The 13,692-nt window shown below is 43.8% G+C and overlaps 1 protein-coding gene across 5 annotated transcripts in view; it reads left to right on the top strand.

Annotated features, from left to right (window-relative positions):
- The window catches only part of NRBF2 (nuclear receptor binding factor 2), a 329,426-nt gene that overhangs the window by 261,230 nt on the left and 54,504 nt on the right, over positions 1-13,692 (top strand). For 2 of the 5 annotated variants that reach the window (XM_078643212.1, XM_078643214.1), the window contains one exon: positions 13,297-13,356. The exons of the other annotated variants lie outside the window; for them this stretch is intronic. In XM_078643212.1, coding sequence (XP_078499338.1) covers positions 13,297-13,356 — 60 coding nt within the window. The remainder of the gene's footprint in view (positions 1-13,296; positions 13,357-13,692) is intronic. 5 annotated transcript variants of the gene reach the window in all.

The following is a 13,692-nucleotide window of genomic DNA, read 5'->3' on the forward strand; positions in this document are numbered from 1 at the left end:
TGTAGTGTGGTTGTGCAGTCTTTTGTTCCACCCAGGTGGAGAAGTGTGGCTCAATGGTTAGAGCAGGCAGACCTCGATGCAGAGCTCTGGCCAGGGACCAGGGTTCGATTCCCGCCTCGGCGGGTCTCGGGCTCATTAATTCCCCTGACCGGATATTCTTGCCTCAGTGCCTATTCTGATCATGGGTCCCACGCTGCAACTCTGGGCAATAGCTTGCTTAGTCTCCACAACGGCCCCTACAACGCGAGGGATGCCTGGTCTGCACCAGGAGTGGGCACTTCACAGGGAAAGCCAGGAAGGGTTCCCTTGCGGTATTCGTACAAGCGCCGGGAAACCCACTGCGGGTAGCTGTGCGTTATACAAGTACAAAAACATTTACATTTACATTTACAGGTGCATGTTAACATCCTCAGGCCGGATGTGTTGACAGACTCCTCGGGTTCCTCAGAGGAGTCCAAAATTATAACTGTATAACCTGTTAGTATACATACTGGTGGGAATTTTAGTGCTGGGATTTATGTGCCAGTGAATCTTACTTTACGGGATAAACACATCCACTAAGTGAGCTATGTTATTCTCTGTTGACTTTCTAGTTAAACATAGGTCGATCGAGCTCCTAGACCATTGAGTGTAGGGCTACTGGACAATTACTAAGTGTAACTGATGTCCCTTAGCTAGCCATAACATCAATATTTGCTTTTAGGGTGCATGACACTTTCTGAGAAAAACCTTATTTCTGCATTTATTTTAGAGGGAGAGGTGTGGCACAGCGGCCAGAGCGACTGACTCTGGAGCGTGGTGCTCAAGGTTTGACTGCCAGCAGCAGCTCAGCATCATGTGACTGGGCAATAACTCACTTAATCTCTCGGACGGCCCCCAGTGCCTGGGTAACCTTATGGGTGATAAGTCGCGCTTTACAAATATAGAATTTAGAATTTTTAGGTTTATATGTGCAATTAGACTTGCGCTATACCTTAATTTGTTTGGTCTTTAATTTTTCTATTTTGAACGTAAGTGGACGTCTAAAAGGGCATTGAGAGGGCAATGCACATCTGTTGCCTTGTGAAAGTAAAACCATGTCATACAAAAGTAAATCTGTTTTAAATGTGAAACCCACGGTTGTCTGTGTAGTTTGTTTATGTTGAACATAAACACACTGTGATGCAAATTCATGGGAGAATTAACTGATTTACATAGTTAAAAAAATAAATATATTTTCACAATAACTGGGGGCACAGTTACAGAGGAGGCCTAGAATGAACTGCCTAGCTACCTCCAGGGAAAAGCGTGATATCATAGTTATAAATGTTGAAAGAGCATTTAAGGACATCCGGTCACTGGATAGCACTAGACTGGTACCAAAAACACAATTAATCAAATATCATTATTGACACCGCTTATTGTTGGTCTTTTGATCACCTTGTCTGTGGTTCTGTATCTAATCGTCTTGCATTGGGAATGGTGAGCTCTCCTCTCTCGCTTGTTCCAAGAGTAAAACACTGCAATGACCAGTTAATTTCTGCTGCTGTGAGGAGCTAACCTCCTGTCTCACCAAACTGTGGCTCAAATTCCTGAATGTGTAAGACACACGCACACACATGCACTATCGCCTACTAGGGTTTTGACCTGCCATGCATATCTGACTTCTTACCCTTCAGAAATCTGAAGGGTCTAGATTCTGACTGCTCCTCCCAATCACCAGTTTTGTCCTTGGCTCCAGAGATTTGATCTTGCCTGCTCTGCTTATAATCGGCCCCTCTCCTCTGCGTACATCCACCCCCCCTTCCCTGTGTACAACAACCAGCCCCTCTCCTCTGCTTCCAACCACCTCATCTCCCCTGCTTCCAACCACCTCCTCTCCCCTGCCTTCAACAATGGACCTCTCTTTGCTACCCTGCTTACAACCACCACCTCTCACTTGCCCTGCTTACAAACGGCACCTCTGCCCTACCCTGCTTACAGCCACCATCTCTCACTTGCCCTGCTTATAAACGGCCCCTCTGCCCTACCCTGCTTGCAACCACCATCTCTCACCTGCCCTGCTTACAAACGGCCCCTCACCTCTGCTAACCTGACACCCACCCCTCTTGGGATGGCGCAGCCCTGCTTCCCAGCCAACGGCTCTTGCGCCTCATCCTCTCGGCATCACTCAGAGGCGCAGCGACCACTGGTGCAGCAGGTGCAGTGGCACCGGGTCCCAAGCGGCGCATTAAACCCTGACAATCACTCATTTTACTCCCGCCCGAGCAGTTGCAGGGCCCGTTTTCCATGTTTGCACCAGAGCCCGGGGCATAATCTCTACGGTACTTACCTGCACCAATACATTACCAGACTCTCCTCGCCTCCAAAGTGCCAGTGGGTCAAGTAATGCCCTTTGGGGCAGGTACGGTACCTTTAAAGCTGCACTGAACGAACGAGTACATTTGTTTAAATTAACAAGTGTGCAATTTTAATTTTGCACCTGTGTTTAACATGTACAAAAAAACCTTTAATCTATAGGATAGGTAGAGACCGGTTTTTCACACAAGCTGGCGATGTTTAAAAATCTCAGACAGTCTCGCCCCACACTCCATCCCTCGCCCCACACTCCATCCCTCGCCCCACACTCCATCCCTCGCCCCACACTCCATCCCTCGCCCCACACTCCATCCCTCGCCCCACACTCCATCCCTCGCCCCACACTCCATCCCTCGCCCCACACTCCATCCCTCGCCCCACACTCCATCCCTCGCCCCACACTCCATCCCTCGCCCCACACTCCATCCCTCGCCCCACACTCCATCCCTCGCCCCACACTCCATCCCTCGCCCCACACTCCATCCCTCGCCCCACACTCCATCCCTCGCCCCACACTCCATCCCTCGCCCCACACTCCATCCCTCGCCCCACACTCCATCCCTCGCCCCACACTCCATCCCTCGCCCCACACTCCATCCCTCGCCCCACACTCCATCCCTCGCCCCACACTCCATCCCTCGCCCCACACTCCATCCCTCGCCCCACACTCCATCCCTCACACACCCTCTATCTCTCTCTTGCCCTCCCTCTGTCTATGTTTCGCCCTCCCTCTCTCTCTCTCTTCCCCTCCCTCTATCTCTCTCGCCCTCCCTCTATCTCTCTCTCGCCCTCCCTCTATCTCTCTCTCGCCCTCCCTCTCTCTTCCCCCTCCCTCTATCTATCTTTTGCCCTCCCTCTATCTATATATCGCCCTCACTATCTATCCTATCACCACAGCATCACTCAGGGGCACCACAACATCACTATGCGCTACCAAACTGCTTATAAGTACAACAGTAACTTGCAATATTATTATAATATAATATTATTGCCAACATTGCTTAATATTTTGCAACAGCTATCATCTTGCAAATCATCTTTATACACCAATACAGACTTTGCTAAAAATTTAATACAACACATTGTCATATACAATGGCAATAACTCAAACTTTAATGCTGCGAGACCTATTGCATTGCAAATGCTCGTTTGTGACATAAAATCAAGACACCGTTTTTCTTACCCATTGCCGGAGAGTTAAACACATGTCCCACCCAACATCTCTTCAGTTTTGAAGCTTCATCTTTTGTAATATGCGATTCTTGAAGTAAATCAATATCAGTTTTTAGTTTAGCTAGATGATATAGCACCCATTGCCGTTTAATAGAATTGTTTAATCCTCTAATGTTCCAAAATGTGACCCTGAATGTAACTTAATAAGACAAGTATGAACAGACCATATGCCTACATTAATATAGGTTAGAGTTAGGAAAAAAATATGTATGAAAAGAAGAAGAAGAGAAAAGGATGGTTGTTTTAGAAGCAAGAACATGAGGGATAAGAAAGGTGGGAGAAAAAATGAAAAAGAGAGAAGAGGAGAAGAAAACATGAAGGAGAGGATATGAGAAGAAAGAAGAAGTTATAGAACAAAAAGACAGTACAAGTCATACAAACGACGATTGAAAAACATACCTACGGATACAGAACGGATGGGGAGTGACTACACCAGAAGATGACGACGACCGCATCGAAGCTCCATCGAATCCCGAGGAACCACAGTCAAAGACATCAACGAAACAGGAGGGTCGACAGGTAATAGAAATTGTAGGAATAAAACACCTGTATAAGGAATGAAGGAAAATTAAACATGTAAAAATATGGGCATTAGGGAGAGGAAGGTTAACAAAATATGAATAACAAGTCATTACAAATATATATTAGAACAAACAACAGTATAATCGGAACAACATTTAAAGAGTAATCCGGACAAGAGAAACGACTACATAAAACGAGGCAAAAATCATAATCAAGCAGGCTTTGAAGTGTCCGTAACTTCAGCTCCATGAAGACAAAGGAACTCTCATAACGCCGCAGGATCTTCAAATGTTGTGGTCTTCTCCTTATATGTGACTTTGAAAAGACAAGGATAAAGAAGTCCAAATCTTGCGTTAATGAAACGTAATTGTGTGTGTAAATCAAGAAATTTCTTATGTCGTTCTGCTGTGATCTTGGCGACATCTTGAGAAAAAAATAGACGATGGCCTTCCCAAAAAATTTGCTTTTTGGCTTTAAGAGCAGACAAGACTTGAAGAAGATATGTATATTGCAGGAAAAGCATGATGACACTACGTGGTTTGACAGAAAGTTTTGGTGCCAGTCTGAGCCCTTTGAATGTTGAGTGAGGAAGTATCAGGCAAATCCAGTAGCTTAGGCAAAAAGGACTGAAAAAAGACAGTAGGGTTGGAGCCTTCAGTATTTTCAGAGAGACCATAGAGTCTAAGATTATTCCTGCGATTTTGATTTTCCAACTCCTCTGATTGTTTCTTAAGTAAAGCTATGTCAAATTCCAAACTGGAAATACGAAAACAAGAGACTTAGAGAGACTGTCCATTGTTCTACAATAAGCACTTGTGAATCCAAAGACGACCATTTATCATCTAAAAATTGTAGTGTCTTATTAGTTTCTTCAAAAAAAGGTTTCAAGGCATGGATCTCCTCAAGGATAATGTCCATGGATGAAGAGGAAGGATTTCCTGGAGATGGCGGGTCTTTCTTTGGCCGCTTGGTAGAGATTGTATGAACTTTGCTTGAAAATTGCATTTTAGGAATGGGGAAGATCTTCCATTGTGCTAAGAGTAGAGTTTGAGTTAGAGTTCGAATCTGAACATGTAGTGACTTTAGTAGAGGGAGAGAGCTTTAGATTCTTCAGTCTCCCCATAAAAGTATGTTGGAGTTTAGTGGAACACTTAAACTCTTAATGGCAGATTTCCAAAAATGTTAAAAAAAATTGAGTGATTGAGTCTGTATATAAGCTTCAAGCTTTGAGTTCCCTTGTAGAATGGCTGGTATATCTCAAAAGAGCCAGAACAAACAACAACATATTGATAAAGTAATCCCCTCAGAATACGTTGAAGAGATTACAAAATGGTGGCTATTCTCAACTTGGGTACAGCGCATTTGTATATGCCAGAAAATATATATCAAAAGCAAAATAGCACTTCCATACCTAAAAGAGGAGGAACAAAACCGTAGAAAGATAACGATGAGAGGAAAATACAAGATGCAAAATGGCGGCCATCAAGGTCTGAGACGAAAGGCGCCTTCAAAAATGATACAAACTAGATTGAAAAAGCATTGAAGGAATGGGAGGGCTCACCGCATGGTGCATAAGGGGATATCCAGAGTCCATGTCTTGAAATAGTTCAAGCGCGATGAAATGTTCAAGCGTGGTGAGGGAGAAAAAGAATACAAACTGGCGGCCGTCAAAGTCCGAGACAGAACGCACTGTCAAAAATGGATGCTCAAAACTGGGTAAAAATGGCATGTCGAACTATTGAAGGGCTCACCACATTGTAAGAAAGTGATATCTGGTGCCCGTAGTTGAAATACAGGTGATTCCTTCCCGAAAAATAAGTTGCGCGGGAACGATGTAGCTGAGCTCCGGGGCTACACGGCCATCTTGTATGGCGCATAAGCCATGCCCCGGATTTTCTAATTTTTTTTAAAAGGGAAAGCGTTTGCTAGATAATTTGATAACAAAAACGTGCTTTTGCTCCATAGCGAGTGTAACTGCATAGAAGAAATGCACTCCTTGTAATGTCTTCACTGTCAATCTGCAACACTGATGCAGTTGAGCATAAGATGGCAACAATAAGCTCCTGTGCAAAAAAATCCTCTGGCCAAAGTTCTTTATACAGAAAAATCCTGTTTTTTTTTTTTTATTTTTTTGTTTTTTTTATTTGTATTGGGTTTTATTCACACAGCATATAGCAGCAATTACATGACCCACACTGTCTAAACCCCTAGAGGAAACCCCCTTGGTAACAAGTTCAGGGAAAGGGTCAGGATGAGAACTAGTGCAGGTCTATGAGTCCTAATAAAATGACTCTCAGTGTATCCCCCGGTAAATAAACTAACGCATCCCCCAACTGCCCACCCTCCTCCCTGGATCCCATCATCGATGTCCACAGTCAATTACATTCGTGGTAGTGTGTGTGCACAGGAGCGGTTAATGAGTGCTCAATGTAGTATGCCTGTCATGCTTCAGGGATGGTCTTTTAGAGTGTCGCTACTCTGCTGGTTCGTCGTGTGTGTCAGTCGTGCAGTGATTGTACTAAAGCATTCCATGCCTGTGCTGCTTCTAACGCCTTGTCATTGCTCTGTCTTCGCGCATTTTTAAATCTCAGCACGCTTTCGCCATTAGCCCACTTAAGAAACTTGTTTCTCCACCTGGTGCCATTAGGTCCTACTGCTGCCTTCCAGTGCCGTGTGATTTCTCGCTTTGCTACAATGAGCCCCATATCTATAAACTTACTGATGATCTTGTTCCTGGGGATATGGGGAAACCAGTGCAGGACACCCACAACCATATCAAACACCAAACCCCTTTCTGTTACCGTGTTAAGAGTGTCCCCCACCTCCTTCCAATAAAGCGCCAGGTTGGGGCACGTCCAGAGCATATGATCCAACTCCACTCCTAACTCCGTACAGCGAGGACATGCTGCGGTGTCCACATTGAAGTATTGTTTGATCTTTCCTGGCGTTAAATACGCCAGGTGAAGGATATAGAAATGTAACAGTTGGAATCTGGCGTTGCGCGTGCTTTTCCAGGCCCTCCTCAGTATCTGAGCCCACACCGTTTCGGGGATATCCTTCTCTATATCAGTTTCCCACTTGAGCTTAAGCGCCTCTAGCGGTGGCAGTCCCTCATTGATCATTCTGGAATAGAGGCAAGTGACCGCCTTGAAAGTCCCCGCAGACATCATGACATATTGGCAAGCCATTGTCGTCTTTGGTTCCGTTGGTCCCTCCTTCCAGTGCCTCTGTATTGCTCGCATCAGAGCTGCATGTAGTAGGAAGTCACCCCCTGGTAGGTCGAATCGTTCTTGAAGTGTCAGATATGATAACAACGTTCCATCTTCGAATAAATCGCCTATCACCTGGATTCCCGCCTCCTCCCAATTTTGGAGCTGCGACCAATCGCCACCATGAGGTAGCGCTGTCAGCATCCCCAGTGGAATTTCGGGGGCGTATGGGTGGAGTACTTTTGCTCTGCGCTGTGATCGATTCCAGCACAACCTGATCGTTTTTCCTTCCTGTGTGAGATCTCGAAGGTCCAATTTCTGCTGGAGCGCTATGAAGGAAAGGGCATGGTGAGGTATACCCAGACCCCTCTTTTGTTCCGGACCCCGGAATTCTCGTTCTATTTCTTGCGTGTATATCTGTAGCTGGGCAGCGAAATAGTATAGTTCGAAATCGGGTACCGCCAATCCCCCCTCTGATTTGGGTCTTAATAGGGTGGTCATAGTCACTCTTCGTCGCCCCGCTCCCCAAAGAAAGGATATTATCATGGACTTCAGGAGTCGGAAGGTAGCAGCGGGGATCCATACGGGTAACGTCCTAAAATAATAAAGGAGCCTCGGGAGCGCCACCATTTTTAACAAGGCTATGCGGCCTGCCACTGACAACGGGAGAGTAGCCCAAAAGGACATGCTGCTCTTCAGTGCTCTCAGACTGCGGTTGATGTTACCCTCTAATAAGTCAGTCGACGTATGATAGATGTGCACGCCCAAGTATTTCAGGCATCTGGGCTCCCATCGTACTTCTCCGATCGTGCGGGGTTGGGTTTCCTCCTGACGTACAGGAAACAAGCACGTTTTGGACCAGTTCACCTTCAGTCCGGATATCTCACCGAAGCGCGTTCGGAGAGTTTTCGCGCTCTGCATTGCCTCGTCAGCGTCTTCGAGAAAAAGTAGGTCATCAGCATATAACTAGATGTATGTACAGAAAAATACTGATGTGCAGCTCTCTCATAAGCAGTGACACATGTCGTGGACGGCCACTAGACAAGAGAAAAGGACACACAACATTGGCTCAAAGCATCTATTACATACACTGCAGACATCTGTACATGAGACAAACACAAGTACATACCTACCACATACACGCAAACTGCAAGCAGTACAGATGCTCATGCAGCACATTACACAGGGTCTCACACTGTAGACACATTAACATGTATTCTGTATAACATTAACACTACACACAAGGGCAGCACAATGACACACAGTGAATAAAAGTTAGAAGTACAGAAAACACAGACCTTGGAGCATACAGACACAGGTGCATGCACACTCTATATTCATACATAGCAAACATACTACACACAACACAAACACACAATGTGGCTACAAGTAAAAGCTGTATGCACAAAAAACGGAGCTAAACAGACCAGACCTTCATCAGCTTACACCATAGAGACATGAACACACACATATACACTATCCAGATGCATACGTAGCAAAGTCGGGAACACTACAAACACAGCATTAGTGTACATAAAAGTACACTTAAACAGTGTCCAACGTTATACACAACTCTTTCCATATCCTATGGCAAATTGTCATCGAGACGTCCTTAGTAGTCCAAGAGGGAGCAGTTGAGATGTGCTTAAAATAGCACCTCCTATTTTGGTTACATTCGAGGTCAAAACAAGCCATTTTTGTCGCCCCGGTTTGCTAACAGAGAGTGAAGTAAATAGTTCTGTCCCATTGGGAATTATGCTTGCTTTCACAATAGTAAACTAGAGGCATGACAGGATAAATTCCTTTTTACTTACTTCAAAATCCACTATTTAATTGCCATTTTTTCCAGAGTGACAGATATAGCTTCTTTTTCATCAGACCTATATTAGCTCATTGTTTGTCATTCATGACCATCGAGTTGCATAAGCTATCTTTGTTTCGCTCTAGACTGGGTTGTGACAGTAGTTGATGCACAGGTGGTAGTTCTACACTTCACAGCTACTTTCAAATTGAAAAGTAGCGTTTTAAAAGAATAGCGCTATGACATGTCAGAGCGCTATTTCCATGACTTACAGCCACACTGAACAGCAGCTGTGAGGCTATTCAGCATGGCTAAAAGATATTGATATTGACGACTGCAATAGCTCCCTGATTGCCGAGACCTATTGGCTTCACCAATGCTCTTTATACTAAAGTATACAAAATGGCAATGGGATTACTCTGCATAATTTATTTAAACTAGTGTTTTGTTATAATTTCTTGTTTTTGGATTTGTTGCCCAACCTATGTTCGATTTTGTGTTTTTTAGTGAGGGTTTGCTGAAATGTTAGCAATAGCGCAGGATTATTCAACAGTTTTCTAGCGAGAAAAGTTCAATGACATTGACTTTTTTCACTACTTTCTACTAAGCTGTTTGTGCAGGCAACTGTGGATATGCCGTCTCTAGGATATATGTGTTTGTATATTGATGTTGCAAGCATACTACCTATTTCCACCGCTTCAGCCTCGGACATTAAATGTGGCAGAAGTGGGGGAGGAAAATGCCAACATAATGCATAGTGTGGTTGTGCCACCAAGTAGTAACTTTCAAAATCGCAACTGAGAGTTCACTTTTCTCATGTGGAAGCATAATTGAACTCCACCGTATGTATGGTTGCCCATCTCCCATAATAATGGTGTCACATGTATGTTTAGGGGCATATTTATGAGAGCATTGCTCTAGAGTTGCGTCACTAATTTTGACACGGCGGTGCAGGCAGTACTCCATATCTACAAGTTGACGCATGTGGCCAAATTTGTTGTTTTCAGTCGGCCAAATAAAGAATCCCTTTATTGCATTCACTCTTATTCATTCACACCTATCTCACCATTTCTCCACAGGTATATAAAGTGCCATTCACCCTTTATTGTTATAAGATGCTCCCTTCTATTTACACTGAACACTGTTTTATGCAAGAAATGTGTTATTTATTCCAAAGATTCTTTAAAAACTATTGCATACCTTATACAAAGTATTCCACCATAAACACATTTTATATGTTTAAAATATTTTGCTACACACAAGCTGGGCACAGAGCCCGAAATACGTCAAAATTCCTGCGCATCGGCAACTCGGGTGTTGGAAATGATGCAGTTGCTGTGATACATAATGACAAGCCACACAAACAAGGTTGGCAAGTTCAACTATACCATGAAAGTGCTCATTCTGCAGCTGGGAGTGCGCCAGAGAAAGGAGCGTGTTTTTCGCCTGGGGATACTCCTCATTGACTTCAGAGAGGATGAGGTCATCAGGTTTTACAGGCTCAGGAGGGACTCCATAATTAAACTGCTAATCAAGAGAGCACCAAGGCTCCAGCCACCAACTCCCAGATCCACCACTATCTCTCCGCCGGTCAAGCTCATGGCAATCCTCTGCATGCTGGCATCTGTTCCTTCTAGATCACAACAGCCAATTTGGCAGGAATAAGTGTGTAAATGTCTATCCTGGATAACATTGTGACCGTACAAAGCACCCATGTCTCAGCCATACTGACAGTCTGTGTACACACATACACATAGGTTTACAGCTGCATTAACTGATGTGACCAATGTGATGGCTCACCTATTCTGTGGAGTAAATAGCACAAATTAAACCCATATGAATCCAGCAATATGTAACTTACAATGCTGGCAAAAATATCATACATCAGTCATCAACGTAGAATAAAACTCATCGTGGACAAGGAACCACTGTGAACTCGGGAAAGCAGTTGCAACATTCATTTGCCATAGCAATGGGGAACAAATCAAGGCATAGAGGTACACAATCCCCTACAAGTTTCAGTCATACACATTCATGTGAAGACCAAAGTATTGGGTCCAGGTCTGTGGCAGATAGATACTTGTAACAACATCAATGTGTCTAACATAGAGATGCCCAACATCGTAATACCGATGTTTCAATCAAAGTGCACCATGACAAATTGATGAAGAGAAACAGCTGAAGGCTGACTATAAATTGTACAACTATCCATGTAACCTGTTGGAAACACACCACATGTACGCATCAAATTCTAATGTTAAAGAAAGTGAACATGAACAACACAAAGGCTGTGTCATTGTCGGGTATGGCAGCAACATTATCAGTGGTTCAAGGGACATATCATATGTGTGAGGGTCAAACATGTTGGCACTGTCACAGCCTACCTAGAGTTGAAAAAAAAATGACGCATATGTCAAACGGGTGGGAAACACCCAAGAAGCAGTGGGTGTGGCAGGGTGCAAACTAGGAAGTGTGAAGTTACTTCTACTTTCTCTCTGTTAGTCTGTGCTTGGTGTTGGAGGGGTTTGATTAGTGTCTTTGCAAATTTCTAGTGTTTTGGTTGTGTCAGTTTGTGATTTGTCATTAATTTGCCTCTGTCATACCTATTTTGTTCTGTTTCATTGTTTTGTATAAATATTTGTTGTGTTGTTGGGAGTTAGTTTTTGGGATGTTTGCTTGTTGTGATATTGATATTTTGTAGGGAGGTTATTATTGGGTTTTGTGTGTTACGGAGGGATAGGGAAATGTCCGGGAACTGTACGAATTTTTCAGAGGCTTAGTTGGGAGGGCTGAAATCGCTCCTAGTGCAGTCAACCAGGTCTGCTGACTCACTGTTGGGGCCTGTGTTCGACCTTATGGTCACAAGTTCAATCCCAGCAGGTCCACTCAGCCTTTCATCCTTCTGAGGTTGATAAATAGAATACTATTGAGCTGGGTGACAATAAACCTCTTTTAGTCAGCACCAAGATACCCTTAAGTAAATATGCGCTTTACAAATCCATATGTTATGTTATCTGCCAAGGATGCTGGGGGCAGGGTGAACCAGGGCTACCCTGCAAAGGATAAAAAGAATTGCCGGCAGCGTGTGCACCATCAGCAGACTTTCAAGATATTGCGTATCACCGTACAGATCAAATATAAATGGGCTGATGTCAGTGCATAGGAGGCTGATGTCATTGACCTTCTTGGACTAGAGATTGGTGGACCCATAGGTATGTATGTTTGTGTGTTGCTTCTGGATTTTGTGATGTACCTTTATCAGTAATGCTAAACATAAACAAATGATGTACGTATATCATTTGTGGGGGGTTTCAATATTGCAACTTGCAAAATGTATATCGGGATAAATATATATAAGGAGATGATGTAAAGTAAAAGGACATTTGTGTGCTTCAGAATGCCTACATTAATCAAATGCAAAACTAGCACAGGGTAAATTGCTCAATTCCCATGCAAAGGCTAATCAGTGGTATGTGGGTTGTACCTATAACTGAAAATACAAAGATTTGTGAGCATTTCCTTAGGTCACTTGCAGAAATGACCAGTGGATGCTTACAAATTCTCAGACCACCCACTGTTGAAGGCTGAACTGGAGATCTGTTTTCCAGAAGCTTTTATGTGTAATCCTCAATGTGTGCTGCATTGTGCTGCATTTGTGCACAGATTGCTATGGCTTATGAATATCTATAATGTGCAGAACTGTGTGTTATTCAGAAGAAAAAACATTATACATGCTGTCAAGGCATGCAGTCTTAAACAAAGTTGGAAGATACAACGTAACACTAGTCCGCACTCTGTGCACCAGGCCCAGTTTACCCTTATATGGCTTTTATGATGTTACAAATGGTGTATGCCTGTCCTTTTCCATGATAACAATTATTTAATCCTAGGGCCAATTATGTCACCCATGTGTCATGGCACACTGGAGTCTGACATGATGCTGCCCAGAATTACTGAACATATCACATCCTTGAGGCATGGTTCAGGCATGTCATGATGGGTATATCTGAACTTCATCCAGCCAGCTCAGGCCTACATGCGGAGTAGCGGCATGCAATAATCTGATCATATTGCCATATGTGTATTTAAGCTGTTTAAATCTGAAATACTGGGATAACATAGTTTTTAACCTAAAACATTTAACAAATGTGAAATCAATGTTTACACTGTAATATCCTCATTCGTGTCTTCCAGGCAGACTTCTACCATTTACAAGGGGAGAAGTGGAATCCTTCCAGGACCCCAGTCCTAGCAGTAAGTGTTCTAAGTACATGTATGTGCCCTTTTGATATCTGTATGTTATTTATGTGAAAGGTTACATTGTGGTGGCATGTAACACTCCGCTCCCATCAATTAGCTGCCAGTGGGTAAATCTGAACTGAACCTGCCCACAGATTCTTTAAGAATGATATAGGAGTAAAGTCATTGATAATGTAGGGTGTGTATGTAGGCAGGCCCACCGGATCTAAATGTAGGAAGGTGGAATCCGATTGCATGGTTACCCCCACTTTTTGCCTGGTGTTTTGATGATTTTTTACTTAGTTGGCTGGGATCCTGCTAATCAGGGCCCCAGCCTATCTGCTTTTCTCT

The sequence above is a fragment of the Lissotriton helveticus genome, chromosome 5_1, assembly GCF_964261635.1.
Source record: "Lissotriton helveticus chromosome 5_1, aLisHel1.1, whole genome shotgun sequence".
In the NCBI taxonomy this organism is placed as follows: Eukaryota; Metazoa; Chordata; class Amphibia; order Caudata; family Salamandridae; genus Lissotriton; species Lissotriton helveticus.